This window comes from Solea solea, chromosome 1 (assembly GCF_958295425.1).
Source record: "Solea solea chromosome 1, fSolSol10.1, whole genome shotgun sequence".
Taxonomy (NCBI): domain Eukaryota; kingdom Metazoa; phylum Chordata; class Actinopteri; order Pleuronectiformes; family Soleidae; genus Solea; species Solea solea.
This window is the reverse complement of record NC_081134.1, coordinates 2,055,155-2,083,030: the sequence shown is the minus strand read 5'-3', so window position 1 is coordinate 2,083,030 and position 27,876 is coordinate 2,055,155. Positions and strand designations below refer to the sequence as shown.

General features: G+C 43.0%; 1 protein-coding gene across 2 annotated transcripts in view; it reads right to left on the bottom strand.

Moving 5' to 3' along the window:
- Positions 1–27,876, bottom strand: part of chd7 (chromodomain helicase DNA binding protein 7) — a 72,006-nt gene that overhangs the window by 7,638 nt on the left and 36,492 nt on the right. For both annotated transcript variants that reach the window (XM_058632944.1, XM_058632945.1), the window contains exons 5-32: positions 27,004–27,151; positions 26,663–26,791; positions 24,887–24,952; positions 23,163–23,218; positions 22,238–22,352; positions 21,779–21,862; positions 21,538–21,675; positions 20,231–20,352; positions 19,457–19,700; positions 17,832–18,008; positions 17,468–17,611; positions 17,276–17,374; positions 16,951–17,140; positions 16,652–16,868; positions 15,871–16,066; positions 15,522–15,689; positions 15,254–15,433; positions 15,056–15,166; positions 13,401–13,618; positions 11,458–11,657; positions 10,741–10,900; positions 8,696–8,785; positions 6,152–6,255; positions 2,553–2,682; positions 2,170–2,285; positions 1,586–2,000; positions 1,256–1,464; positions 105–1,100 (exon numbers count right to left, since the gene is read on the bottom strand). In XM_058632944.1, the coding sequence (XP_058488927.1) occupies positions 105–1,100; positions 1,256–1,464; positions 1,586–2,000; positions 2,170–2,285; positions 2,553–2,682; positions 6,152–6,255; positions 8,696–8,785; positions 10,741–10,900; positions 11,458–11,657; positions 13,401–13,618; positions 15,056–15,166; positions 15,254–15,433; positions 15,522–15,689; positions 15,871–16,066; positions 16,652–16,868; positions 16,951–17,140; positions 17,276–17,374; positions 17,468–17,611; positions 17,832–18,008; positions 19,457–19,700; positions 20,231–20,352; positions 21,538–21,675; positions 21,779–21,862; positions 22,238–22,352; positions 23,163–23,218; positions 24,887–24,952; positions 26,663–26,791; positions 27,004–27,151 (5,222 nt within the window). The remainder of the gene's footprint in view (positions 1–104; positions 1,101–1,255; positions 1,465–1,585; positions 2,001–2,169; positions 2,286–2,552; positions 2,683–6,151; positions 6,256–8,695; positions 8,786–10,740; positions 10,901–11,457; positions 11,658–13,400; positions 13,619–15,055; positions 15,167–15,253; positions 15,434–15,521; positions 15,690–15,870; positions 16,067–16,651; positions 16,869–16,950; positions 17,141–17,275; positions 17,375–17,467; positions 17,612–17,831; positions 18,009–19,456; positions 19,701–20,230; positions 20,353–21,537; positions 21,676–21,778; positions 21,863–22,237; positions 22,353–23,162; positions 23,219–24,886; positions 24,953–26,662; positions 26,792–27,003; positions 27,152–27,876) is intronic.

Sequence of the window (27,876 nt, the reverse complement as noted above, 5' to 3'; positions counted from 1 at the left end):
CAGAAATAGGCCCGTGTCAGCAACGATGGAGGCCGGGACAAAAACTGGTCAACAGGAATGTGAACACACACACACACAAGACATAAAAACAGTCAATGAAATACCTTCAGCCTGAGAGGATTTCTCAGATTTGTCATCTTCATCCATCCTCTCCTCCTCTTCCTCCTCTGGGCTCTTCTCTGTATCAGCTGACTTCAGAGATTTGGGAGACTCGGGGTTCTCCCTCTCCTCTCCCTCTTCCTCCTCCACAGCCTTGTTGTCTGGTTGTGCTTTAGGAGAAGTGTCAAGATGACCCGACAGCTCAGCGGTCGTTTCCTCCTGGTCCCTTTGAGAGTCAACAAGTCTCTTCTCCTCTGCCAAGTCTTGATCTTCCTCATCTGACGGCTTGGAAGTCTTCTCCTCTTCACCCTTTGGCTCTTCTTTCACCTCTGCTTTCTCTTCTTTTTCTACTTTAGGCTGAGTCTCCTCTTCCTCCTCCTTGACCTCCTTTCTTGGTGAAGCAGCAGTCTCTTCTTTCCCTTTTCCGACCTCTCCCTCATTTGTCTTCTGTTCATCAGGAGTTTCAGTCTTGGCAGGTGGAATGTCGCTGACATCTCCTTCCTCGGTTTCCATTTTCACCTCCATTTCCGATTTCCCTTCCTCAGTTTTAACCTCTTTAGCTGCATCGACAGCAATTTTGGCAGCCGCTGCGGCGCTCGCCAGCTCTGCGGCGGAGAGGAGCGGCGCAGCGGCGCTTTCCGCTGCTCCCATTCCAGCTTTGGTCATCTCTCCCATCATCCCCATGCTGACACCAGTCCCACGCTGGCTGGTAAAGCGCTGGTGGGCCTCCAGGAAGGCCAACGTAGGGTCGTTTAAGATGTGATAATCTGTTCGGCTCACGCCGTGCTTAGATGCCCCCAGGAGGAGGTCGCGGTCATGGCGGCCACACTCCCACCACTCGGGAAGGTCTTGGGAGGGCTGGCAGAGCTTGAGGCGCTCAGAGAGCAAGGGGTGGGGAAGGACCTGCTCTCGGATGCGGCGGAGCAGCTCGATGCGGTACAAGGTACGAGAGGCACGTTCCTCAGTGATGGGGTCGATGATCAGGGTCGGGTCTGGGAGTTCTGGAAGAGATGGATGTTTTTAAGTCTTTAATAATAAATTATACTCACTTGAAACTATTTTTTTCCCCGTTGCAAAACAACTGATCCCATAGTTGATTAAACAAACCCCCCCTCGTACACCGTGGCCTCCTGAGGCCCTGCAGGTTTCCTCTTACCTGTTTCAGTCTTGACCTGCATTCTGCAGACCCGTTTGCACATGGCAATAAACGAGTAGTAATATTTCTCCAGACTCTCATCTGTTTTCTTGTCCAGTCGAGCAAAGGCTCTGAACTGTGCCCAGTCAAATTTCTGATGCTGGGTGTCATAGACGACTCCAAAGGTGGAGACGACGCGGTAGAAATCAGCCTCTTCACGGCGAGTCCATCTGATAGAGGAGGGGGGGGGAGGTGTGAGTAAATGACCGTTTGATTTGATATGACATTTATGACAAATGGGTGGAGGATAAACGGTAGAAGATGGATGGACGGCATAGAATGTAAGTGTACCTTTGCCTTCTCTCTTTGTAGTACATGGCTCCATCAGACATCAGGGAGCTGGTGGTGGTCATCACTGGTGAAGCCTCTGCTATCAACTGTCCACCTTTGGCAAAGTAAGCACTTCCTTTAGTCAGATATGGGCTTCCTTCTGTCATGAACACCGCAGATCCATCTTGGATGTAAGTAGCCCCTCCTCCTGTCTCGGTAACCATGGAGATGGTAGGCAGGAACTCCCTGCGGCGGCGGCGGCGACCATCAGGCCGGTTGAGGGCCTCCTGACGGAGTTGTTCTCTCCGGTTGGAGCGCTGGTACGCTGTGATGAGGCGACGCAGGCGGGCCGTGAGAGCCGACGCTGCCGGCCAATAAAGCCGCTCGTTGGCGCCTGAGGCTCCGCCTACAGTAGGTGCACCTTGACCGTTTTGACCTGATGTGGCACCAGAGGGTGTAAGACAGAGAGGAGTGTGAAGGATAATGTAAATAATTTGTACAAATGTAAAGTTTGAACCAGCTTCTGGAGAATGACGAGAGCTAATTGATCAACTGCTGACACTGACACTGTTTATCCTCTAGTTCCAAGTGGATTTAAAGTTTACCTTCAGTCTCTCCCTCTACAGCGTCGTCTTTGTCATCCAGTGGAGAGTTAGTGAAGTCATCCATGTCGTCTTTAAAAGGGATGCGTAATGGTTTGTACTCTGGATCGTCGTCCTCACTGTAGAAGATGGCGACAGACACATTAAGTTTGTGATTTTAGCAACATAAAACCACTCAAAAGTCTCCATTTGGAGAATATGCAGCGTAATAAACATACTGGTTAATGTGTGTCATTACAAATGTTGTATTTATGCAACAAAAATATATCGCAACAGCAATAAATGACCGTGAAGCAAGAGAAGGAAAGTGCATGACTGAGCCAGGTGAAGACCTGGAGCAGAATAAAGTACAACAGCCCTGTGGTCAGTGAAGCCTGAGCTCTTACCCATCAACGCCATCTGCCATCATGTCGGTGCCCCTCTGCTCAGCGGCGATAGCCTTGGCGTCCGGCATGCCTACCCTCTCCAAGAAACACAGGGCGGGGTCGGCTCGCATCGAGTTATACTTCTCATAGCCTAAAAAATAAAAAAAGGAACAGATTTCAGTCAGTACTCGATCAATAACTAATCAATTACACGACAATATTTGTGAGAATCGCAATAATATTGTAGATTGTTCACTGTACAATAATATTGCCAACGGTAATCTTGTCACAAAGAGCTGATCTCAGAAAATCCTGAATATTTCACACAACAGACTTGAAAATACTACATTCAGTCCTAGTGATTTTTTGAAGTGCCACAAGGGGAGAGACTGCGTCTTTCCAGGAACTTGTGATTTACAATGATCATGTTTCCTTGATTTTTTTTTGACTTTAAAATGCATCTCTCTCACATAACATGACAGCAACATGAACAGTGATATCTTGATTTGATCATTACATTGTCGATATCACAACTTTGACTTACTACTAATACTGATCATATCAGTTTTCCCTTTTAAACCACTCGTACGACATTTGATGGGAATGTTAGGGTTTACAGATCGTATGTTTTAGGATTTACGGATCCTATTTTTAGTCTTTTTTCGGCAGCATCGTAGCTGAACAACGATTCATTTGTGCACAAATACAAAAAAAAAAAACATTGCTAAAAGACTATGCTGGTTTACTTTTTTTATCTTTTATTATTATTGCAAAAATAGTCCGAGTCGCAATTATTTGTCAAGATATTTCCATGCCTTGTCAACACAGGCCCAAGGTCACAACAAACTCCTCCAAAGACGGGTAAAAGAAGTTGTGCTTTCTAGATCAAGCTACGACAGACACGATAACACACACACACACACACACACACACTGTGCATCCATATTAAATAAGGGAATAGCCAAAAACTGCAGCAGAAGGGCAGACCCCAGGAGCCAGCTGCTGACAAGACAGACAGCCTGGGTGTGTGTGTGTGTGTGTGTGTGCGTACATGTGAAACTGTCCAGCACGTGTGTGTGTGTGTGTGTGTGCGCGCTTATCCAAGTGAGCCTGCAGGTGCTCATTTGTGTCAGAGAGAGAGAGAGAGAGAGAGAGAGGGGGAGAGAGAGGGGGAGAGAGAGAGAGAGAGAGAGCGAGAGAGGGGGGGGGGTGAAGAGAAAAAAAGTGTGCGTCATGATGTCTGTGAAAATGAGCTGGTGGGTGTGAGAAAAGTAGCACGCGCGCTTGTGTGTGTGTGTGTGTGTGTGTGTGTGTGTGTGTGTGTGTGTGTGTGTGTGTGTCCGTTAGAAGCATTCAGGCAGAACAGATTAGAATGTGCAGGTCCCACTGTGACACACTGGGGTGTGGGTGCAGGGGGGAGACGAGTGAAGGAAAAGAAACTGAAAAACAGGGGAGGCAGACAGGAGAGGAGAGGTCAGGTGACTGGGGAGTAAAGATGAGAAGAGGGGAGGGGCCACCATGACGACCACAGCGCCTCGCCTTCAACCTTTCATCCATCCATCCTGATGGACACTGGTCACTGGATCAGGTATCGTAAAAGGAAAGATGAGCAAAATCCGATATGATCCATAAATCTCTGAATATTTAAACGCTTTACTGAAGCACATTTACCGTCATGTGACCAGAACATAGAGTAAGTGAGGGCTCATGTCAGTTCTGTGGACTTATTTTTAAACGCACAGTGTGTAAAATTAAAGATAAATTAAACACAGCAGAAATGATTAAAGATAAAATAATTAGTGTACAATCATTCATTAACCAGAATGGCTTTTTTTTAAGACCATCATGTTTTTACATGGAAATTCTTATAATTATTTGGAAATTCTATATACTGGTAATTCACAGACCGTTCCATTATCCGCTGAATGGGAGCACATTTCCAAATGGCATCATACTCTATTGAAGAAGACCTGAATCTAGCAATTTACTCCTCAGAAAAATGGTATAAATCAAGAATTAGACTCATTTTCTCTTCCATTCAAACACTTCTTTTCACAACCAGGGTAGTTGCCCCCTGAAGGCTATACAGTATATTCTTACTTCTGGGTTGGCATCAACAGGCAAACCAGATTTTCACATCCACTTTTTATCTGCAGTCTGAGGCAGTTCTTCTACACTTCTACACGCATGATCGACGTCATATTATCACTCTTCGCGTTCGACACCAGTGGTCCTCAAACTTTTCATACAAAGCACCACCTGACAAAACAATGAGCTCTTGAAGTAAAGTCGCTAAGAAACGTTAAAATACAATGGTGTAAATAGACCGAGCAAAGTCAGCTAAATGTTGGCGAGTAATGCGTCTTCAGGACTTTTTAGTCTCTTTAACTGACCTACAGTTCAGCATTGTTTGGTTACATTGTGCTCATGACGGCAGTCTGTTGACGTCACATTTAGTATCGGCTCAGCACGCTTGGAACCTCACCAGAAAAGGTAGTTAAAAAAAACTGCACCAGGTACCAGGTACTGTCGTTAATGGAAAAGCAAAAAGTTGTTGTGTCGTGGAAAAGTGCCATCGCTGACGTCTGAGGTCCTGCATCTAAATGTAAGCCTCAACAACTATCCTAAATTACTTAAACCTAACCTGATTTGTACTTTCAAACAGTGAGAACGGCTAAATGAAAGTCATCCTCGCACACACACACACACACACACACAAAGACAGAACTCTGCACCCACAGCCAAATGTTAATCATCAGGGCCTTTATAGGCCATCACTCTTCTGTCTATGTGTGTGTGTGTGTGTGTTTGTGAGAGAGGTGCTCTGTTTTTTTCTGTGTGTGTGTGTCGGCATACAAAGCTCACTGTGTGTGTGTGTTAGTCCGCCCCCTAAAGGGCCTCCCTAGTGAATGAGGATTATGATTAACTATGGTTGAGTGTGTGTGTGTGTGTCTCCTAATAGAATCATAGAGAGTGGCAATGATGGAAAAATTATGACAATTATGCCAAATTAATATGAATGAGGGTCTCCACACACACAACAATTAGACGGCGCCTGTCACTGGGCGTCACACTCGGCAGTCAGCGCGCACATGTGCGTCGCTGGCACATTAACACGACTGGAACATTTACCAGAGGATGATCCGATATAACCAGTTTAACAGTTTACACAGAGGAAGGACTTGGTCATTCTAACTTTGACATCTGCTTTAACAACATTAACACTTGTAACACACTGTACAGCACACACACACACACACACACACACAAACACGGTGGTGAAACCAGCAATCAATCACACTCCCGATAGCATGCTGACCCTGCCAGCTGCGTTCTGCCATCACCATAGCAACACCAATCAACTGGTGGCAACAGTAGTGGGTGGGGTGTGTTTGTGTGTGTGTGCGCGCTCACCCAGTTTGACAGGGATGTGTGTGTGTGTGTGTGTGTGTCATGCTTGATGCTTACTGGGTTGGAAGTCACTGGAGTGTCTCAGTGAGTGTCTGAGGGCGCTGACGTGTGTGTGTGTGTGTGTGTGTGTGTAAAATGGCTGCCATGTTGGAAGATTTAGGTCTGCATGTACAGATAGCATGTGACACGCGCTGGCGTGCGCCTCTTACCGTGTTTGAAGACGCCGATGAGCAGGGATTTATCGGCTTCACTGTCCCACCAGTCAGCCGGGACCTCGGCGTGGAACGGCTGGGGAATCCAGATATCCAGCTCACTGTGGCAGAGATAAACAGATCACATCACTGACCGTCAGCACACACGGACTCATTTTGAGTAGTGGACAAAACAAGAATGTTATTTGGAGCAAAGAAGCCAGAACCCATTCACATTAAGAAGCAGAAATTGTATTAATAACCACAAAAAAGACCAATAATCCATTAATAATAGCAGTCCTACTTGAGTGTTGAGTTGTATTCACACATTAAAAATACATGAATACATAACATTCTGTTTTGGGTTTATAGCTCTCGTCAAATGAGCACACACTTGTTTCATACATGACTCATGACCTGAAGCAATCTCTCCGAGCAGGTACCAACATGTCTTATACTGCTTTCTTTAAGTCTCTCCCTTCATTTTTTTGGTTGAAAACATTGGTCAGGTGTTATCAGGCCTGGAATTGTGATCTCTCCATTAAGGGGACATTTATACAGAGAGGGTTGTAAGTAGAACAGCCAATCAGAGCTCCTCTCTATCTCTCTAAACCGGCCTGTGATTGGTCAAAAAGCTGCAAACAAGAGCATGGTGTACTATAGGTGCAGAAGTGTCGTAAGTTTATCTTATAGACTTTTTATCCGCACTGAACCGGCATCTTGGGAGCACTAAAATGCTCATTTTGAAAACACCACCACTCTACTTAGGGAAAGGAAAGTCTGTATTTGGTCCCATTTCCTTTCCTCTTTCCTCATATGGTTCATTCTGTCTCTGTTTGTGATTGGAGACATTTTAATGTACGTGTGTGTTCTTTGTAAACGAGATCCTCTATCTCAACGGGACTAACCTGCTTAAATAAAGGCTACATAAATACAAATATTTTGCCTAGTGCATCTTAAAGCAGAGAGCCGACTAAATCCACACTATGCTCTTTTTATTTACATGTGCCTAAACAAAAAACATCTGGTCAAGAACAGGATTATTCACGCACATAAAAATAATAAAAAAAACACTGTTTCGCTATGCACAGCTGTTGCAGGATTAATTCTGTGTTGTGACACCAAACAAAGCACAATTATGGAAACATGATGGTGGAGAAAAGTAAGCGCTTCCTGGTAGTTATAGAGAGAACGGGTACAACACACAATAGACGGAGAGTGTAAGGGCTTCAGGAGGAGAGAAGGAACCGGGAAACAGTCTCTTATCTCTGCAAACAGCAGCATGCGCGGCCTTGGCAACACACAAATAAGCATGCGAGCCAAGACTGGCACACTAAATCCCCCTGGCATATGTTGGCACGGTAGCAACCCGTATGCTCACGTCTGGTGTGCACACACACTCACTCACACACATGGGTGTGTCACAGTAGCCACTGAGTTGGGGGAGGGAAAGAGAGGAGGAGAGGGAGTGGGAGAGATCAGCATGAAGTGCATGTGCTCCAAATTATAAATGCATTCACATCTGGGTGAAAGGGTGATGAGCGGGGGATGGGACATGATCACAGACTAAAGTGCACTGCAGAGTGAGGGAGACGTGGACAGATGCCAGGAAAAGTGTAGAGTGACAGGAAAAAAGGGGAAGAAGCAGTGGAGGAGATTTAAGATGGAGATCAACGGGCGAGGTGAGCGGCAAATCTGACCTTCACATCAACACCATTGTGACTGCTGAGATGCTGTCTACTTAATGACAGTGGGCAACGGCTTTCAAAATATGTTCAACAGGCCTTTTATTCGTTTGTGACCCATTTATTGGTTTTATTTTCCCTAACGCTTGTTGCATCTGTCACAAAGAGACGCAAACCTGCCAACGAGGCCACGAGAACAGACAGAAATAGACGCTAGTAATAATTCATTGCACACTCATGCTCATTATGGACATCAATCGATCTAATCATGGTTATCATTTTATATTTTCAGAGGCAACACTATTAATAACAATAAGCTTCACCTTATGTTGAGTTGGACTGAAAAAAACGTGCCGTGCCTGATTGAGGCATGTTTGACGTCATACTATCACCATTCGTGTTTCTCACACTTCTTATACGAGGTACCACCAGAGAAAATATTCAGCTCTGTCATCATCCTCCTCTTCCTCACATATACTTCACTCACTAGTAAAGTAGAGTCACAATTCCTCAGCTCCACTCTGATCACATACCCTGGTATAAACCGTAAAACAGTGTTTCTGATTTTCCTTTAAGTACCACGAGAGGAAGCTCGCGTACCACAGTTTGAGAAACGTTAGCTCGACACCAGCTCTGTTGACGTTCAACTGCCAACAGACAAGGGTGAAGAAAAACCTCCAAACTGAACAGTAAATGAGCAGCAGTTAGCTGGAGCATTCAAATGTTCACAAGCTGCACAAAATAAACACGAGCTGAAGAGAAATGTGAAAATAAGAGTGTCTCCTGTGTTCCTGTGGGACGGCGTGGTAAACGGGACACGACAATGAAGACAGAAAGTCCGGGACTTTGTGTGTAAAGTAGATATAAATATACAAACCTGGTGTCGGCTCCTTCCAGGATGCGCTCGGCCTGGTCACCTATAACTTCTTGTCGTAGATAATAGAGCATCCTCACTCGGAGCAGCACCCTGGGAAACAGTAAAGACGGTAAAAATGTTAGTGAAGCTCAACAAAGACAGAAGAATCCCAATAATCTAATCAATCAATCAATCATGATTATTTGCATTAATTTGCTTGTTTATAAAGATTCATCAGTGTATGGAATTTAGATTTTTCCTGTCTTAAATATGATTTCACGTGTGACATCATATTTCATTACATGAACAACACTCGTCACAAAGCTGTGTGAAGTATCAGAGGTGCAATCAAACAGAACCACTGTTTGATCTTAAATTATTCAGATGGAAAACATCCTGGAGGATTTTTTTATTTTTTTTTCCCCTTTCTGCCGCTTTGAAAAAAACAACTAAAACTTGTTTGCATTTGCATTTCATACAGATGTTGCCAGTTAAAATAATTGCTCCAGAATCTCCCTCAGTCAAATCCATCACCTCAGTCAAGGCTGGAGAATGAGAGTCAGATTTGACCTCCTGGCTTTGGAAAACGCTGCTCGACTGTGTGTGTGTCTGTGTGTGTGTGTGAGATATAGTTCAATGTAAACATTTGTCACCGGATCTGTCACCAAGATTTAATGCCAATCATGGCGTTTGGAACAGGAGACACTGAGGCAGAGGATAAAATGAACCATGAGAGAGAGGTGGTGGAAGGGAGGGAAGAGAAAGTTCAGTGTAAGGGGGTTAAAGACAGTCATTTGCAACTCATTCTGCAGTGTGTGTACGTCTGTGCTTTAAGTTGCAAGTTGGACAAGTTGCTGTGTGTGTGTGTGTGTGTTGTTGGCAGGCTGTATGTGCTCATCCATCAATGTGCCAGGCCTGATTAGCCACACAACGCTGTGCTTCAGCCTAGCAGATGGCACCACATAATCACCCCCAAGTGTGTGTGCGCGGGTGTGTGTGTGTGTGTGTGTGCGTGCGTGTGTGCGTCTTTCACACACTTCCAACAGGTCTGCTGCCTGCCTAGCACCTGGCCTGGCACACAGCCATGCACACACTCAAACACACACACACAAATAAACAAACTTCCTCCCATAAGGGGGGGGGGGGAATAAAATTTGGAATTGAATCTGGAGGGCAAAGAAGCAAATCTCCCTGACAACAGGATAGAGCTGACCACCAAGCAAGAGCGTCTGCTTGTATGTATATCTTCATAAGGACCAAAAATAAACTGGAAACCAAAAGGAAACGAGCTGGTTTTGGGGACCGAAGGGGCGATAGAATGGATTTAGTCCGTGTGTGTCCTCACTAAGAATCCTGTACAAGTGTACAAGCCTGCCCCACACTGGAGGATTTTCAATCCGAGTTGATTTTGAAAAAACGTGGGAGAGCACAGACACAATAGTCTTTCAATGTTTTAATCCTGAGAAAGCACATATGCAGGAGCACACACTTAAATCAAATGATTTCAGGGATCTCACGTAATTTAACGTGACTTCAGAATATGGAGGTGGGCTTCTGGTGGCGTCAGTTAATAGTCGAGTGCTGAGAAACTGCATGAAGTTGTTGCTGAGAAGATGAATCAACTTGGCGTGTACAAGTTACGGTTCTTAACAAAAGTACACAACTTCGTACTTTCGTACTGCGGGGTTCTGCTCACGCCCCAACTGCTGTTGATTTGATATCACGTCTGTTAATCCCTCATACTACAGGATAATTTGGTCTGATAATCTGCTCAAACCAGCCTCAAATCGAAATCTGGCCAACTATCTGGGCTTAAGAAAACAGAGAGACTGCTGACTGCTGCCCCCTATTTAAAATGTGCTCCGTGTCTGTTTGCAGTCGACTCAGACTCACGCGTCTCTGACCTGGTTTTAATGTCCCAGTTCCATTCACATTGGAAATTTCTACTGAGGAAACATAAACCAAGCCAGAAACTGTATGTGGCCTCTAAAGGTTAACAAGTCAAGTAAGAGACAGTGACTGGCTGTGACGGTGTTTCAGGTGCTGGAGGAAAAAAAAAAACCTACTTGTTACAGTGATGTTTCAAGTGTCTCTTGTAGCTATCCTCTTGCAGTAAATGGTCCGGATTACAGCTGGCCAGCCAATCAGCTCGTGGAGTCTGTTGAGGCGGAGCCGGGGTCTTTCCCTTCTTGCCTTTCCTTCCTCGAGGGACTGGTGTGGATAGACCTGCGGGTGGAGGGGGACACGGACAGTCACAACCTGAGCACCTTGTTCAAACATTTCCAATAGTAGGGCTGAACAATTCAGGGAAAACATCTAATTAATCTAATAATTACAGCATGTATATAATAACTTGTGAGTGTGCTGTGATATGAGGAAGTAAACTTAAAGCCATGCAAATATTACATTTTTTTTATAACGTCATGGCAAAAATGAAATTGTAGCATTTGTGATATGCAAAATTCTGTCTTTTCAAATTAAGCTTTCGATTTAAAACCTAAAGACATCAAACTGTTCTCAAAATGTTAAAACATGCAGCACAGGCTGCACAAGATTTACAAGAATATTTGAAGTTTGCAATAACCAATTAAACATTGAAGTGGAAACATGTAAAAAAAAAAAGTGCTAACATAAATCATTTGTTTTCATGTGTGAGTAAACAAGCTTTGGCTTCAGCTATTTTGCCTTTATGCATTTTTATTGATTTATATAAATAAAAACGATAAGTAACCCAAAATAAATAAAGAGAATTAATCAGGTGTGTGTGTGTGTGTGTGTGTTACCAGAGTGGTTGGTCAGGGTCTTGGTGGTCCCGTCTGCACTTGGTGTGATCAGGTCCCAGATGAAGCTTTTGATGTTCTCGTCGCCACGGTAATGCAGCAGGCAGTATGCCAGCAGCGCCCTGCAGATGGTTTCCACGTCGGCCTCCTTCAGCGGGCGCTTGAAGCGACCGTGGGCCAGGATGTCACTCCACCTCCCCCAACTAAATCACGAGATGGAGACGAAGAGATGAGGAGGAGCTGGTGAGCGCATGGACACAACCCGACTCCTGACTTACACAAGTCTATGTGCAACACATGAATCAAACCAAGACATATGTGACGGCAAATGAGTTTGTTGGATTTGTCAAATCAGGGGAGAAACTTGAAATAAGTAAAAGGAGCTATTAAGTACAATGCAATAATGAATACACTCTGTATTACTGTAGTGTGATAACATACTATTTTAATGTATATTAAAAGTAGTTTGTCTCACTGTTTAGGATTAAATTAAATCTACATTTATTTTCCCGTGCAACAGTTTCAATTTTATCAGAGTTGTGTGCAGAACCTCATTTCTGAGGATATGAGTTAGGGTTAAAATTGGGGATAACGCTATATTTAGACTGTCCATATGAAAAAAGTCAATACAGTGTCCTAAAAAGAATAGCTGCGCAAACCTGTGTGTGTGTGTATACAAAGTTTGACTGTGAGGACAAAGTTTGGCCTCACAACTTTAAGGGTTACATTTTATGGTTGAGGTTAGTCAAGAACGCTGTACAAGAAAGTGTGTGTGTGCGTGTTGCAGTTAAACCCCGCCCACAACATCAAGCCACCCTACAGGCTGGTGTGGCAAGCTTGTTCTCAGCTAAATTCTCCCCCCCCCGCCCCCCCCCACCGGGTTCTTCCTAATCTCCAGTGAACCATGTGATCCAGAATTACTCTGAACTATTTCAGAAAGTGTAAAATGGTGGGTGAGGGAGAAGAGAGGTGGCTGATGGGAAAAGACAACAGAGCGCTGAGCAGCGAGGACAGGCCCAGTCAGTGTGTGTTTTTGTGTCCTACAGCCTCGAGCCAAAAGACTAGACTGTAACAATAACAACGCTGACATCTCAGTAGCGCCACTGTTTCCCTCTTCCACACACACATACACACAGTCACGCCAAATCAGCCATGAAAATGGATGGCTCCGCCAGACTCATCACAATCTATGGTAAGTGTGTCAATTGCCTCTATGTGTGCAGTATACTGTAGTCCTGTATCCCACTTTCAGGCCAGTTATTGTGAATTGTGAGTGTCGCTGCAGAGGAACAGAAACTTGCATTGTATCCGATAATTGTCGTGATGGTGAAATTAATGTTAAGTAGATTTTACGACATGTCAAGCTGAGATATTTCCTGAAGGACAACTGGAAGCTTTTTCAATGACAAGAAGTCAAAAAGAAAAGTGAATTTCAGTGACTGAGGAAAACCTGCAATAATATTAAATACTGCAATGATAATATGACGGGTCAGAGCAAAAATCTATATTTTAATTTCATTATTCGTAATAATCGTCAATATTGATGAGTTTGAAAAATATTATACTGTCATAACATTTTGGTTCATAATCTTCCAGCGTCTTTTCCATTGCAACCAAATGGTTTAATTAAAAAAAAAAAAAAAAAAAAAATCTACCTGCAATGTCTTGCCCACCAAATAAAGGGGCTATGAGGGTGGGATTAAGTAAAGTGTGCAAGACAGCCATGTTGGGAAACAATGATAAAAGGTTATTGTCCAAAGTAAAAGAACCCCTATGTTGGTCTTGATTTTGGCAGGACTTCCATTTGCACCACCATTATTTTTCAGCAGCCTGAACAGACAAAACTAGCTGAAATGTGCGTAGTCGCACTTTCAAAACAACGTTACTAGGACCCGTGGGAACCCTGAATAACTGATGTTTATATAAAACATGAATATATGACTGACCCATAGATGAGCAGGTTCTTCTCCACTCTGAAGCACTCAGACCGGGGGTAGCCCTGGGCTTTTTCTTGGGGTCGCCTGGGTTTAGACGACGGTTTGCTGCTGGGCTCGTCGTCGTCGTCACTCTCCAGCTCGGAAAACTCCATCATCTCGTCCTCTTTGACGCTGCTGAAGTGCCGCGTCTGCTTCCTCACCCTGGGCGTGTCAATCACCAGTGTGTTCTGGAGGAAAAATATAAATGATAATATTTCATTTACATGCCTTGAAGGCTTTACAATACCTTATGCAACCTGGTTGCAGTTACAGATGGCTGGAAATGCAACAATAACAATATGCAAAACAGCTTGTGCTTTGTTCCCGTGATGTATCCACAATGTGATCACACAGAATCAGATTAATTGGGTATTTTATGACACTGAGAAAATTGCTGCCCAGCTCAAACATTCCCTGACATTAATTATGTTGTCTAATGAATTTTTGTTCAATTAATTACACCGTCTCCCCTTACAGGCGCATTATTATGTGCAAACATGGCAGTTGTTAGTTCTTCAATTATCACAGAGCAGTTATTTTCATTCTAACATCACAGTAAGAAATCCCAGGGGAGCAGCCCATATTCACGCTCATAGAGCTGGAGTAAGAGTAATTGTGTCGGTGGAGGTTACTCCACCAGAGACGCAGATGCAGCAGCAGCAGCAGCAGCAGAGAGGTGAAGAAATAAAGAGGGACGGACACTCAAAGAAAACAAGTGAGCAAATATAGAGACGGGAGGAAAGGACGAATATAAAGATGCCCGTCAATGCTTGTGTAACAGTGTGACTGAGCTTGGGTATGTGTGTGTTTAAGCTCTTGCCTAAGTGATATCTCTGTACCCTCTAAGCATCTGTGCTCTGTTAAGTGGAGCTAAGCAGCTTATGCACTCATACACACACACGCGAGAGCAGGGAAACATGGGTAATTATGGAAGAGGGGAGATTCTCAACTGTCAATATTAATCTCTCTCTGCTTCGGTCTTGTTCCATTTCTTGCCAGCTCACTTGCCTTTCCCTTACACTGGTCAATAAAAGGACACAACCAACAAGGTAGAGAGTTCATACACCTTTTCCAAAGGCGACTACCAAGCTCTTTCAAGGTCAATTGTTTTATAACGGCCAGGTGAAGCAGTTTTCATTTTCCCTCCATCTAATAAGTTAACTTTTCAAACCATGTCAAAGAAAACAATGATGAAGGCTTAAAGCTGAAACGTGTTGGTATATACACGTTTTCTGTAAGATTTAAGAAGACCACGCTCCTACATTAAAGGTATTTAACAGTTTAAAAGAGAGTTCCCTCGACTTTGTTTCTAAATGTTTCTAATCTAAAGAGAGACCCCTAATTAACCTAATGTGAGGTTCAAGAAAAATCACTGTTAACCAAAGTGTTTTCAATGGGCAACCTTCAGTTCAGAAAGCCATTTGTTGTGCAGACCAATTACAAGCACTTAATAGCAAAATTCAAGCACCTTTCAGACCTTGTAAACAAGGATTTCAAGGACCTGTTCAAAACCCTGAAGGGGATGCATTCAATTATTATATACAGTATCTACACCAGGTCTGTGTTTCATATACCAGGTACATGTATGTTCCATGTGATTGTGATGTACGTATGTGAGTATTTACCCGTCCATTCATGGCGTCGAGGTCCAGCTCAGCCTTCTTGGCCCACTTCTGCCAGAAGTCTGGATCCTGAAGAGAAATGTCTGTTCGGTTGCCTGTCGCAACAAAACTGGCCTGCAGACAGAGACGAGACGTGTTGGTCGACTCCAGGTTATTTTCACTCAGTGCTTTTAACTCTTTAGACTGAGGAAAAGATCAAACCTTTGCAAACGTGGAGCCTTTCCCCTCAGACTCTATGGTGATGGTGTGCGTTCGTCTCTTGAGGATCTGGTCGATGTCTTCCTCACAGAATTTTGAGCCTTCGTCTTCCTCGTCCATTAGAGCCCCGTAAGCTCCCTTTCTCAGCAGGTCCTCAATCTCCTTTTTGGACAACTGCTGGACCTGCAACGCAGAGTACGTCAGTGATTAGACGGAATGTGGACAAGCCTTCCGGGAAATAAATGAACCAAAAAGTTATTGACGTATGTACCCCGCTGTTGGCGTTTTCCCGTCCACTCATGCTCTGCAGCACGGCCTTGTCGAGCCCCAGCTTCAGACTGGCCTTGTCGAACATCTCTCTCTCGTAGCTGTTCCTGGTGATCAGGCGGTAGATCTTGACGGCCTTTGACTGGCCGATACGGTGACACCTCGCCTGGGCCTGGTGGATCAGGACACAATGGAAATTTAGAAACACGGTTCCGTAGAGAATATTACTCTTTAATCCACATTCAACTGTGAAGTAAACTACATCCAGCAAAAGCATGACGCTGTTTGACAACTGCAGTACGACCAACCAGTCATCACAAAAGAGTAGATCACGACCATCGCGTGGTTCGTACCTGCAGGTCATTCTGAGGGTTCCAGTCCGAGTCAAAGATGATGCAGGTGTCTGCAGCAGTCAGGTTAATGCCCAGTCCTCCAGCTCTCGTGCACAGAAGGAAGACAAATCGGTCCGAGTCCGGCCTGGAGAAACGGTCAATGGCTGCTTGCCGCAGGTTACCACGAACTCTGCCATCGATGCGTTCGTAGGGGTATCTGAACACAGAGTTTGAAGCATAGGTGTGAATTATCGGTGCAAATCCAGCATGTAATGAGACAACGGTCTAAAATTTAACATGTTATATGGTTAAAGTGTTCTCTGCCTCTGGTCTTGTCCGTCATGTTCTGTCACTTTAAATTCAGAAATGACATCCGCAGTTCCACTTTCAGTCCTATTAAATCAGTCAGTGTGCCAGATCAAGTTTCCCCCACCTGTTACTTTGAGGATACATTCTGCTGCTATGAATTCACTTATTTAAACAATTTTTGGCACAAAATGTAATTTTTATATGCAGACTGGGAAGCTTGGTAAGAATCATATCACTAGAGCTGTTTTTAGACATGAAATGAAAATCAGACATTGTCCAGAGTCTGGAGCTACATCTGCAGACGTTTGCACTCTTACATACAGTCAGTGTCTGGAGAATATTAAGACTTAATTGCAGGTCTGAAAGCAGCTACTGAGAATCGGCATATATCCACAAAGGATTAAAGGCCTCAAATCAAAAACTATGGAATAGAACATTTCTATTTTCCATTGATCATTGCCATCAGATTAAACTTTGCACCGTTTCCACTCACCGTCTCTGGATGAGGTAGTCCTCAAGGATGTCCAGACAGCGGACCATCTGACTAAACACCAGGACTCTGTGTCCTCCTGCCTTCAGTTTGGGCAGCAGCTTGTCAATGAGCACCAGCTTGCCAGCAGCTTGGATCATAGCCTGGAGGGCCATGTCCGGCATCTCATTCGCATGGATGTGGGAGTCCCTGAACTCCTCGATAATCTTTTCCTCTGCACCTAAACAAGATCACAAGAAACGATGATAAATCATGAGTGTGAAACACCATGGCAGTGTGTGTGTGTGTGTGTGTATATTTACCATTAATGAGGTAGGGGTGGTTGCAGCATTTCCTCAGCTCCATCATGGTGTTGAGAAGGTTGGGGACACCTCCTCCTCCACCGCTACCTCCTCCTCCTCCTCCTCCCCCTGTACCTCCTTTAGACAGGAAGGTGAAGTTCTTCTCCAGAATGGCCCGATAGTATTTCTTCTGGATGTTGGTCAGCTCCACCTGATGTTGAGAACAACAGTTAATGAACATGTTACTAATTTCTTAAGAAAGTCCACCTCTTAACAAAGTTTTGTTTTGTTGTTCTGCTCGTATTGCTAAAGGAGAACATAACTTGAATATGCAAAGAAGTCCTACCTCAATGATGGTCTCCTCCTTTGGTGCCAGGTTCTTCTCCACGTCTTCCTTCAGTCTTCTCAACATCATGGGCTTTAGAATAGCTTGCAGTTTTTGAACCTAAAACATGTACACAAACAACCTCTTAACTCAACTGGAGAGGGAATTTACTAAACCGAGAATGAACGTTTGGAAAGTGAGCTGTTCTTTTACCTGCTCTTCAGTCTTAAGGTCTCCAAATTCAGTCATGAATGTCTGTTCAGACGGGAATCTCTCCGGCTCCAGGAAGTTGAGTAAGCTGAACAGCTCCTCCACAGTGTTCTGGAGGGGAGTTCCTGTCAACAGAACTTTGTGCTCCTGCAGGAGAAACCAGAGACAGGAAAGACATATTTAGAGTTTCTAAAAAAGAATGCAGGATGTCAACAGGACAGATTAAACACAGGAATTATTTTATCATGACACTGGTCCTAAGCCAATTTATCAACGTGTCTTCAAATAAAAAAAGAATTCCACTAGACAAAACATCTTATTTTTAGCTCTGTGTCTAAACACCCATCTCCCAATAACTGCCACTCACCATATCCATCATTTTAAGCCCTTCCAGTAGTTTACAGTTTCGGTTTTTGAGGCGGTGGGCTTCGTCGATCACCACACAGCGCCACGGGATGCTGCGAAGCTCCGGACAGTCGGTCAGAATCATCTCAAAGGTTGTTATCACCGCATGAAACCGATACACTCCCTTTATTATTTTACCCTGGAGGGAAGAAGGTCAAGAGAGACAAATGAGGAGGAAAGGTTAATTAAGACTTATCTTTAATGTCTTTGTTTCCACATCCTTTACCAGCTGACCCCATTTATGTAAGAGTAATACGGCTGTGCGTCACTGACTAATTTTATAAAGGGATAGAAAACAGTTCCTCTTTACTTCAACCTTTTCTCAACTGTGGAAATTTAGTTTGTGTGTGTGTAGATTTTAAAAGTGTAACTATTATCCTGCAAATCTGTTAAGAATGGAATAACAATGATTGATTAATCCAATATTCAATGATAAATCAATGACTTAATGTTCAACTATTTTGATTTCAGCTTCTCAAATGTGAATCTCTGGTTTCATTTAACAGTAAACTCAGAATCTTTGGTTTGGGAAAATAAAACATTTGAGGACATAGCTATTTTGAGGTATGGGAGGTATTTTATAAACCTAATGACTAATCATGAACATAATCATCAGATGAATCTTTTATGAAAACAAACTATTTCGCAGCCCTTGTTTTTATCAACTGCAAAAAGCTTTTCCGTTGATACAAAAACAGGTTTGTCCACTTGGGTTTGTCTCCTGCATTCAAACCAGGTCAAATAACACAACACACCATCCATTTACATTATATAAATCTAATAACAGGCCATGTAGAACCAAATGGGCTCATGTCTGTGTTGCATGTCCCTGCTTTATGTATTAAAGCAGACAGGACAGGACAGGACAGGACATCAGAACACGGCGTCTCTGCTCAGTGACCTTGAGGATCGTCTCAGCCTGGATTAGGAACAAGCCAACATCTTATTTTCTTCACAGGCTCACTGTGGCAAAGGTCACTCGACGAGATGTTCGTAACATTCTTTAGTCAGAGCTTACAGTATATGGCTTAAAGATTGAAGACTGTAAAGATTTGACACTGTCCATCCCCCTTCCTGACCAAGCTGGTTTTAGATCTGCTGACCCTCATAAGCACACACGCACAAGAACATCATATATTCCATCTACTGTACCATCTGTAGAAGACGCTGTGGTGTTTTTACAGCAGACTTTTAATAATAAAAAGACATTTTAACACAGTTAGAAATAGGTCATTGGCTAAATGTGAAGCAAAATGGCAAAAAGACATTTTGTTAAAACCAAAATTAAGACCATATACACAAATCTAACGTAATAACTGTGGTGGATGTTATGTTAAAGCAAACTTATCAAGTAGTCAGAGGTCTTGAGTTGCTTAGCTAAGACGTTGACAGATTTTAAAAATATTTTGTCCTGATTATAATGAAATAAAAACTGCCAGGAAATGCATCTCTTTGATATTATTTGTTATTTATTTACTACTCTGGCTTACTGGTCTGTATTTTTAAACAGTGGTTTCTTGTAAGGCCATAACAGACCATTACTATTACTGCCATCATTGATTAGGCTAATTCAAACCAGACACTCACCTGTGCGTCTCTATAGTACATCTCATAGGCCTGGATGGTCTTGCGGCTGGCCTGGCTCCCGTGGTAGACCACCGCGTTGAGCTCAGTCCAGGTCCTGAACTCCCGCTCCCAGTTGGGGATTGTGGAGAGCGGGGCGATGACCAGGAATGGCCCCTGGATTTCCTTCAAGTACATCTCATAAAGGAACGTGATGGACTGGATGGTTTTTCCCAGACCCATCTCATCAGCCAAGATACAGTTACGTCTATAGAAAGGAGAAAAGAAAGAAAGATGTGGACATGAGCGAGGCTGTATTTCACATTATTCTTATTCCAATATCACTCTACAGGTGAATACTGTAATGCCTTCTTTCCAGTTACGAAAGACTCCACCATCTGTAAGATTATATAATTTAGTTTGATGATGTCAACGTGGTTTCCATGATCTAAAAACATTCCCCCGCCCGTTTATTAGCACTGCTTTTCCAAAGCAAAGTCTGTTTTCCACACCAGCAATGAAATATAAAAACAAAACGTGAAACGATTTGGAAAATATTCACTGCTGTGTTTAATGAGTTGTCATCTGGACGGAAAGATTAGAGTGAATTTCTTCATTTTTTCCAGTCCTGGAGTTTAATCTCATATCCATGATATTCCAGATCATTTAGAACACAGACGAAAAAAAGTACAAATGTTTGCTCAGACTCAAGATTAACATCCACTTTACAGTCCAGTGGAGTCACGTGGTAACACTCATTCCAATTTTAAAAAAAAAACAATGAGTACTGCAACTTACGAGTTGTACCAGTTGAAAGTCAGCCAGTTGAGGCCTTCCAGCTGGTATTCCCTGAGTGTGTTGGCATTCTTGTAATCTCTGGAGCCCTCCAGCTTCTTCCAGTCGGCTGTAGGAGGCCGATCCTGAACACAGGAGAAATTATTTCAAGTTAAAAAATAAATATTCTGAGGTTTATAATCCCTGTCAAAGCAGCAGTGGAGAACAGGTCATTTTAGAAAGAGTAAAGCTGAGTCTAAACTAGGTTTTATAGCAAATTCAGATATAACTCAGCAAGCTGATTGACATTTAAAGGACCAGTGTGAAACATTTAAGAGGGTTTAAAATTTGTTTGGTTTTTAGAATAACAAGTTAATGTATACTTTAGGAAAGGGCCTTGCTCTACTGAGGCTGTCATCTTGCACCGCCATGTTTCCACAGCAGTAAAAAAGGATAAAATCAGCCAGAGCTACTTTGCAAATGAAGAATTACATCCTACAGCCAATGTTTTTACAGGAGCAGGAATTGACAGGAAGTCATGATCATTTTGTTTAGTTTAGAGTTCTTTTTCTGATTCTTTCAACATCTTTATAAAATTGGAACACAAATGGGATTGTGGTTTAGTTCTGCATCGTGTTGCAAAGGGGCGGAAAATTCCTGGTAAATTTCCATGGGATTGGGAACTTTAGTTCCAGAAATTTCCCAAATATTCCAAAGTGGAAACTTTCCATGTGAATTCATGCAACCCTAGTTCTACGGAGGTGTAATCATGCACCAAACTATATACATGTTGACTTTGTGAGCAGCAGATTCATTAGATTCCGTTTTTTGAGATGGATCAATCCCGGCCAGAAACGGTCCAACATTCGCACACATTTTTTCTGTTAGTCAAAATAACCATCCCCTGAGCCACAGCACTAGTGTAGCTAAAAATATAACTGCCTCCATGTGCTGCCCTGGAGCCTTTCTAACATGGTCTTTCAAAGAGAAACAGTAGGCAGTAGTTAAAGAGATGGACACAGGAAAAGAAAGGAGTGATGGAGAGAAAGACCACAGCCAGTCAGCTGCTTCTGTTCAGCATTAAACACACAGTTAGTGGTTTGGTCTGGCCACAAGAGCAGGGCGTGTGTGTGTGTGTGTGAATGTGTAAGACCGCAAGAACGTGGCCCTGTGGAGAGCATTAAGGGAGCTGTAAATCTGCAGGAGGAAGGAGCAGGCGGCAGGCCAACACACACAAACACGCACATGCACACGCCTACTGGGAGGAGACTGATAGCACCCAAAGAGCATCCATCAAACGCTCTCACACACACACACACGTGGCTACTTACCACTCTCTTAGTGTTGGGTGTGCGAGCTACGATGCGCTCGTATTCGTCAATCTTCGACTGGTCGATGTCGGCCTTCAGCTCCCACGTGGAGTCTTCATAGGCCAGACTGCACCATTTCACCAGATATAAGGTCACCATCTGACACACAAACAGGAGGGGGAGATTCGGTGAGTGTGCCGAGTTTGAGAGAAAAGCCCGAGGCTCAGAGCCACAAAAAGATGACAAGAAAAGATCAAAGCACCTCTCCGTTTTCATCTGTGCTCTCTGAAATGTCCAGGACACGGTCCACCTCCACATAGTCCGGGTTAAAAGGCTCATCGTCCATCTGGAGAGAAGCAAGTAGACTTTTATTGTTCCGAGGCAGGGAGACCGTTTCCTTAAGAGTCCATTTGTTGGTCAGATAATTTCATGTTTGCATCATATGAATGAGGAAACCATTTAAATTCATCTTAAGTTCACTCATCCAAATTTTTAAGTTCATTTTCTTCCTACGTAGCATTAATATATTATTAAAAACAGCCCAAGCGGCACTTATTATATATAAATGTTTTGTGTATGTAGCCTTTAATGTCTGAGATTTAAAATGTACTCAAAAACAAAAATGTAATAATCAAATTCACAATATGGTGACGTGCAATAAGTGAAGTGGATGCGACTCTTTCTGAGTTCAGGGGCAGATAATGTGGAGCTCACGTCTTACCTCAGTTATAAAGCTGTTGAGTAGCTGCTTGGCCCTAAACCTCTTGATCTTCTGGTGCACTCTCTTGTCCTTCTCCAGCTCCTGTAGTTCTGCCCAGCGGCAGTGGAGGTACGAACTGAGACACGAGAGACAGAGTCAGAGTCAGGGAACACAGCAGTGTTGCAACGAAAGGTTAAAGGTGGATGCAGGATGAACAACTAAAGACTGGTAGATTGGGACATTGTTTTATGTGGAAAAATGCAGCTCTCCAGTCTAAAGAGTATGGTTTGCTGCTTGGACAGTCCATGAATCTTCTTTTCATTACATCTCACTCCCACTGGTCAAAAAACCCTTTTGATCCTGTGTTTATTTGGCCTTCACTCTCAAATAAAAGTACCCTGCAATGCACCTTTATCAGCTTTGGCTCCCATCAGGAATAGTGGGAATAGTTAATTACAACTTAAATAAAGATTGGTAGAACTTTATCAATGCTCAATTCTTTCTTTTAGGATGCTTTCAATGAGCATATTTTCCCACCTTTTCTTTAATTGTGTGAGTGAGCTTTGAAAAAAAAAAACCCCAAAAAACATCACTGTTTTTCTCCATAAACATTCTGAAGATAGTGAACCTAAATGATGTGAAAAGCAAAATAACATCACAATTCCTTGTGGAATTCCCCCTAAAATCCCCAGAAGAAAAGCCGGATAAAAACAGCACGGATTTAGTGGCATCATGGGAAACAACCACTTTTGTGTTATTGATGAGAGTGAATCTGTAACAAAATAAACACGGGGGGAGGAATACAGTCACAGAGGCTTTCAGGCTGAATATACTGAGCTTTTCACACTTGAAAGCCTTTGGAGACGCTGGAGTGTGTGGAAAAAAAGAAAAAAAAGAAAAAAGGAAGGCCTGCTGTGAAAGAAAAAAAAAATGGTGTGTTACTCACAAGCCCTTGAACTTGACATAGAACTCCTCCACCTCCACTTCCTCCCCCTCCTCCAGCTGGAAAGGGAAAAAAATGGTTAATAATAAGTGTGAATATAGCAACGGCATTGGTGAAAGAGCAGAAGTGGCTCATTATTGTTATACAACATGGTTGAATTGGTGAAGTGGTGCTGCCTATTAGTGTCACACCTGCAGGTCGGTCACTGAGGCTAAAGCCTCCTTTTCTACAGAGACCGTGTGCGTTACGTCCCTTTCCGTTTGTTTACACGGAACCAAACGGGCCATTATTTTACCCACAGTGCCTGATTTTTACATTTCAACAGCAAAGTGGATTAAAAGGCACGACATTTTCACGTTTGAAAGAGGCTTCACGCTGCTTGATATTCTCTTGCTGAGCGAAAATATTGTTTAATCCATCTTCCGTCAGTATCACAGTGTGCAGTTGCGTATGAGGCAAAGTTGGCCAAATATAAATCATGCTTTAAAGATGAGGACATTAGGTCGGAGGAAGTTAGGTCTCATCCCCATGGACGCAGATATATACACCTTTAATATATTTTTCTTTGTTGTTTTTAAAATGTTTTCTGCAAACATTCCACACAACCCCACCCCAAAACGACTGTGAACGCTGTAGTACATACAGCAAACTACTAATCTGGGATGTTTCAATGGTCTAATGCTCCAAAATACAAGTTCCATATGGATAAAAAAAACAATTTAGGGGGATTAAAAAAAAAGAAAAAAAAGCATTCAAATGTAGAAAAAAATTACGAAAATTAGATTTTGCAATTAGTGACTGACAACAGACACTCAAGTAGAGCTCAGAGCAGATGAGGCCTTTAAATCTCTTCTCAAAACACACATTATTTTAATTAGCTTTAAATAATGTTTGAAATATCTTTTTTATATTTTTATTTGAGATAAATAAAACTGAACTGAATGGGGGGGGGGGGGGGCTCAAACACCTGTAGGTGCTCAGCTCCCTGTGTGGTCAATATACGTTCGTTCCCTATGCGACAGCGTCCGTGACAAAGAGGAAATGAATACCATATAATTAGCTCTTTAAAGCGCAGCCATTCCCCATCACTACTGTAACACACACACACACACACTTCCAACCATGCTACTACTACTGTAATGCCATGAATCATCAATCACACACACACACACACACGCGCACACACACACACTCCCTGCCTGAGGAAATGCTAGCTTGGTGTCTGGTGTAGCTAGTGTTGTGGTTTTGGCTGCGAGCCAAGCGCAGGGTCAACTCTGAATGGAGCTGAGAATGTGTGCGCACGTGCACGTGCACGCTCGCACGAGGGTGTGTTTAAGTGTGTGTGTGTGTCAGCTGGCTAGCAAAGGAAAGTTGGCTGGCAACTTCATGAGCATGCATGTGTTGGCTCAGGGATGAGCTTTCTTTAGACAAGCCATCTAAAACAAAGCAGAGTCTTCACACACACACACACACACACACACACACACACACACACAGTCAATCACACACACACCCTCTCTTACACACCAGAAGCTCCACGCACCGAAATATAAGAACTCTTGTCTCTGCTTACCAAATGAATACTGTCTGAGGCTGCGTGCGTGCGTAATCTGCTTAGGCCAGCTGTGGAGCGGCTAATCAGATGACGTAAACCATGACTCAAGCTAGAGTGACTATGAGGGCTCGTCTATTGTATTGGTGTATCTGTGCGTGTGTGTGTGTCTCACCTGTTTTTTGGAGGTGCGCAGACCCATGATCTTCTCCACAATGGGACCCTCAGCTTCAGCCACATCCTGAAATCACACATTAAAGAAAAACAGCCCGTCACATGACTATACCACCAGCTTGAATCCATATTTACCCAGATGCAGAGGCAAACAATGGACCAGACAGATTACTTTCATAAAATAAACAAAAATAGTTGTAGAGGGCGCCATCATAAGAGTCAAGGAGGTAGAAGCTTTTTTTAAAGCCTCCTGTTGTAATCATTAGTCATATCGGCAGATCATGGGCGTGTTTGTCGATATCCAATAATATGTTTTAAAGCCAATAACTGCAGATACCGATATTGTGCCAATAATATTGTATATCCTTATTTTACTTATAACTAAGTTTAGTTCTTTATCATCACTGGGCATAAAGTTAACACCAGTGCCTTTACCAGGACGTGCTCAAAATTTACTACAGTTTTGCCTTTAATTCATCACCTTTTTTTAAATATTCTGAACCACTTGACACTTTATGGAACAGTACTCAATCAATCAGATTAATCGATCGTGCCATAATGAGATTTTGCAAAAGTCGTCCACTTTCCTTTCAATGGAAACATAATTTACTAAATTGACATCACGTTTTATTATAGAAGATCCAAATCTAGCAGTTGAGACCATGAAGTCGTCCGGAAAATATTTACTGAGGTTGTCAATCAAGTGAAGGTCAGTTTCTCACAGACTTCCATTTAAATGTGATAAACATTTAATAAAGCGTTACTTCCGGAACAGCCTCAATAGACAAACTGGAAGATGCATACGGTCCGTGTTCTGAACCAAAGACTGAAACCACGGATACCCACAGTAGTACTGCCACTGCTGCATGTGCAGATTAATTAATTAGCACATGTAAGTCACAAAGTTATTCCATTTAAAATTAGGGCAAGCTCTCCATTCAGCATACATTACACTTGTTTTGCCATCTTCCAGCTCAATATGTTGATCCTGTGGTTAAAATAGTTAGGCTATTTTAATAAGCTCAGAATGAATAAATAAATAAACCCTGAGACAGCAGACCTCCCGGGCACATTCATATCAGCACTATGTCGACATTTTGGCAGACTGAGAAGAACTATTAAAATGTGTTGAAAAGCTTTAATCTAAATAAAGAAAAAGGTAAGAACAACCTTCATGAACACAGGACAACAATGCACTGCACACAAGTCATTGTTTATGAAATAAACCAGTTGTTGGAAATGTCTGTTGGTATGAGATATTAATCCAAAATAATAATAATAAAACGAGCTGACGAGTGTGTGTTATTGGCCACAAGAGGATAACTTTCTAAGAGCGGCTACATCCATACTACTGCATTTTTAAATGAAAACAATCTGCACCTCGACGAGTATTTCAGTGCAAACAGGAAGCCGTTCCTTAAATGTTCACTTATGTGCTTTAGTTTCAGAAAATAACTACCACTCACTGGTGGAAAGTAAGAGGAAGGATTTCTGTTATGCAACCACAAACTGAGAGGAAGTTTAAACGGAGCTTTACATTCACAGCTGATAATCCAGTCGCGACTGATAAGAACAATCAGGAAGTGAATGTGGGGAACTGCACTATCATTTCCAAAGCGCTCGTGTTTCTGCCTGTCCACACTAAACTGCAGCCCCAGAGTTTTCAAACAAAAAGAGCAGAGTCTGTGTTTCTAAACAAAAATGTATTTTCTCATTCTATCACTTTTTGGCTGCACACCAACATGTAATAAGCCAGTAAAGGAAACACAAGCTGTACCTGTTGCTGAGATGAAGACGGGGATTTAGGTGCTGATGAGTCGTCTCCACTGACATCTTCGTCTGAAATTCTAAACTCCAGATCCTCGGTGTAACGCTTCCTCTTTACCTGGCGGCTGGAACGGCGCTTCTGCAGGTGAAAGGAAGAGACACAGCGGTGTCAGTGTCGCCGCTGATGCATCATGTGAATTTGGCAGAGAGGCCCTGTGTGCTTAGCCTTTAAACAACGACACTTCTGTCTATCTACACAGGCTGATTAACCACGATTCTGGACATGTCCTGAAGTTTAACGTGACCAGAAAGTCAGAGATTGGTGTATAGTATCATTCATGGGTTGCGTACCTGTACACCGTCATCATCTTCCTCTTCTTGAGGCGATGGAGGTGGAGTCTTCACCTCCACATCATCGCTGACTGACGACTCCCTCTTCCTCTTGGAATCCTTCTTAGCATTGCCAGCCCCAACCTCCGTCTCGACCACCTTCTTACTGCTGCAATGAAAGAGGGAAAAAATTAATTTACGCTGAAAAACAATCCACAGATTGGTCACATTTTTACACGCCACAGGGCATTTCTCTCTGCGCGTCACCTCTTTAGGACACTTTCTGATCAGTAACCTGGTCCTAATGAAGCAGATTTGAATAGCGGTTAGGTTAAGGTAAGGCATTAAATAGTTATGGTTAAGCAGGACAAAGGGAATGAGAGTATGAGGGAAACACTGATGGCAAGGTACGGTGAGTTTACAGGCTTCATTCTATGTCACATGACCCCGTACATCAGGATATGAGATCCAGCAAGAATATGTATTGTGCAATTATATTTTGCAATAGCACAGTGGCACACAGACAAACACCGGAGGTTACGTAAAACTTAAAAACTGTGCAAGCCATCGGACTGTCTATTTAACAAGTCATTGTGCATTTTCTAGCAAACGCAAATACCGTTTACTGGCATCGTTTTGATATTTTTACAGGATTTTTTAAAGAAAGGTTGCATGTAGTGTAAAGTAGCATAATGAATAACATCCAGCTCTAAGGTGGCATTTTGTTAAGACACACACGAGACAACTCCCCGTTACCAAAGTCAGGGTCAGGGATAAGACTCTGTTTAGGCCATGAAAATGAATGGAAGTCAATGCAGTGTCTGAAGGAGAATAGCTACACAAACCTGTGTGTGTGTCTGTGTGTGTGTGTGTGTGTGTCTCCCAGGGGTGGTC